The 2999-nt window shown below is 33.9% G+C and overlaps 1 protein-coding gene across 1 annotated transcript; it reads right to left on the bottom strand.

Moving 5' to 3' along the window:
- Window positions 1–959: 959 nt before the first annotated feature.
- On the bottom strand, window positions 960–2505 carry LOC129919125 (probable phenylalanine--tRNA ligase, mitochondrial). The gene is made up of 2 exons (XM_055999972.1): window positions 1247–2505; window positions 960–1188 (listed from the first exon to the last, which is right to left on the bottom strand). Exons 1-2 carry the CDS (start codon window positions 2408–2410, stop codon window positions 1021–1023), a joined length of 1332 nt encoding a protein of 443 aa, XP_055855947.1. The 5' UTR covers window positions 2411–2505; the 3' UTR covers window positions 960–1020.
- Window positions 2506–2999: the final 494 nt, after the last annotated feature.

Consider the following 2999-nt stretch of genomic DNA (forward strand, 5'->3'; position numbering starts at 1 on the left):
TCATCTTCACTCAGATCTTAATAATAACTGCAATTTCCCTTTGATTCTGATTAAAATAAATCTATATTACCGAAGAAAATAAACAAAATTATTGATCAAAGGAATCTCTGGTTTTATTTTGCAGAAATTGTTTTGGTTTCAGCTTGACGTTCGTGTAAAAATTGTTGTCAAATGACACACATACAATCGCAAAAAGAATTCGGTCTGTTTTCATGTTCCTTTTTAAGACCAAAAATTCGATTTTTTTGAGGCGATTCAAAAAATTGAAAGGAATTCGACATTAATGAAATTCCTCGGGGCTCCTTTTTTAAATGAATGATTAATAAAACTTCAACAATTACACATTCGGTTTCCGTTACAACATTATAATGAGCTTAATTAAAAAAAGAATTTGTGAACCTTCAAGCCGCTATATTTATAATCTAAGACGCTTTGATCACGTATCCTCCTTTGCGGTGCGAATTTCCGGTTGTAGCCTAGATAATTTATTAAACTTTCGTTCACTTAGTTATCTACATGAAATCATTCAAACAAAACAACCTGACTATTTACATGGTAAGCTAAATTTCCCTCATTCTACAAGGTCCTTTACTTTTATTATACCACGATACAATTACCTTATTACTGAGCGCCAATTCTTTGTTCATGTTATTCGTCTTTGGAACTCCCTGCCTATTGCCATGAGAAGTGTTAGAAGCACAAAATGTTTACTTTTTAACTATTTGGCAAATTATTGATAATTTTTATCGATTGTTTATTTTTTATGTTTGTAATATTTTCTTTCTTATTTCTCTTATTGTAAATCTTTCTTATTTTGCTTATTGTAAATCCTATATATACACTTTACTTAATTCAAATTACCTTAATATATAATTTAAAGGCTTTCAATACTTTATAAGACTTATGTCCTACATTGTAAGCAATTTTGAAAAAAATAAATATGAAAAAGAAAGCTAATATTCAGTGAAAGATATATCGAAATAATTTTATTGCAACAACCCACATCTTCTTTATTTCAAACTATCTTATCTTTACTTTGAATAAATCAGCTGTTTCTTGAGCGATTCTTTTATGTATCTCATTGACCTCCAACTGTGTCAACGTTCTTTCCATGTGTCTGTAAACGATTCTAAAACACAAACTGCACTTTCCAGTTTTAGGGTGCTTGAACTTATCAACCAGTCGTATCTGAAAAAAAATTTATGTACGTATCTTCAACCATGTGACTAGTTTTAAATTTATATACTTGTTCAACAACATCCCCAGCAACAGTCCTCACCAAATCATAGAAATCATTAGGTAAAAACTGGTCCAGTTCCATTCCGTCTGGCAGCCAGAACGAAAGATCATTTGAGCATTGAGGATAAGAAGACACAGGCTTATACTTGGGTAGCACTTGCAAATTCGACTCATCGAACTGATTAAGGAATCCCGAATCACTACTCCAGAATAAACGAATATCAGGAATATCGAATAGAACCATTGCCAAGCGCTCCAATCCAAGGCCAAAAGCATAACCTATAGAATTTTTAACCCCAGCGCCTTGTAGAATTTCATTTCTCATAATCCCACAGCCCAGAACTTCCAGCCACTGATTTTTGTAAAAGATCTCTAACTCCCATGAGGGTTGTGTGAATGGGAAATACTGTTCTACCCAACGGTACTCGATTTTGTCGCCAAAAAGATCTTTTGCTAGACCTGATAGAATTGTCTTCAATTCATGTTCGGCTAGTTTTAACGCCTCTAGCGTGTGGCAAGGTTGCTTGGATTGATCAATGCATTTTGCATCGTATTTAACAACTGAATTAGTAGAAGGATTCGATTCGAATATTTCCAGTCCTGGATATTTTTCAAACAATTTGTCTCTGTTAAGCAGTCGAACAGCGTCTAGTTGATGGAACACAGGATAATGGGTCGAGTCTATTTCATCACGTCGATAGACCTCTCCCACGACAAGAAAGTTATCCAGTCCTGATTTAATTAAGTCTACCTGGTGAGCAGTTGTATGTGCCCTCAAAAGTAGTTGTTTATTAATGTAATAGCAATCGGACTTGGCACGACTGGGATGGTTATTTGGGATTAATAGGTTATCAAAATTTTGTTGTACCGTGACTATTGGATCCTGGTTATCGTACACACTAAACAGCGGATTGCCACGGGTGTTGGTATAGGATTTATAGAAATAATTGACAACTCTTTGCCGAATTATCGACAATGGATGATTCTTTTGAAGATGTTTATTTGCTCCCAGATAGGAGAGTATTTTTGGGGTGACATTTGTCCATTCATCGGTGTTATAGGTATTACTACCAATTAACACTTGGCTTTTTGGCTCTGGGTGGGCAGAATATGAACGTATCAAGTATTTTGGGTAAAATATTACACGAAAACTTCTTAAATTTGTTAACATTCTAAAATTAAAAAAGTGCGTTTCACCAGTCGAAAGTTCGATTGCATTGAATAACAAGTTATTTTTTAAAAATAAAAATATATACAAGGTTCAAATGACATTTATAAACAAAGAACATACATATAGTCTGCTTTTACATGAAGACGCAAGGCGCAGAAATTATCTTCGAATTTCCTTTTGATTTTCCCTTCGGTGCGTCGCGCGCTTCTACACGTAGTAATTTTTATAAGACGCAAATTTGACAGCTATTTTTTTATTTTATCTTGTTCTTGTTTTCGTATCTATTTTTATTTAAAAAAAAAGCACCAAAATATACAAAAAACAACATCAGGGGGCTCTATGTGCAACGAAAACATTTAAATAAATTAACAAAAGTTAGTATACACCCAAATAATATACATCCGACGAAGCGAACTCTGCCACTGACGAAATCAATTAAAGCAAAACAGCCAAAAAAAGAACAAGATCAAAGAGATACGTCAAAATGAGTCTCAAAATTTTCGACCGGGGACTCACAGGGTAAAAAATCTTCCATCCCTCTTTTTCGAACTTTCTTTCTCCCTTACTCTTCATTGAATCTTGACTCTTG

The sequence above is a fragment of the Episyrphus balteatus genome, chromosome 4, assembly GCF_945859705.1.
Source record: "Episyrphus balteatus chromosome 4, idEpiBalt1.1, whole genome shotgun sequence".
In the NCBI taxonomy this organism is placed as follows: domain Eukaryota; kingdom Metazoa; phylum Arthropoda; class Insecta; order Diptera; family Syrphidae; genus Episyrphus; species Episyrphus balteatus.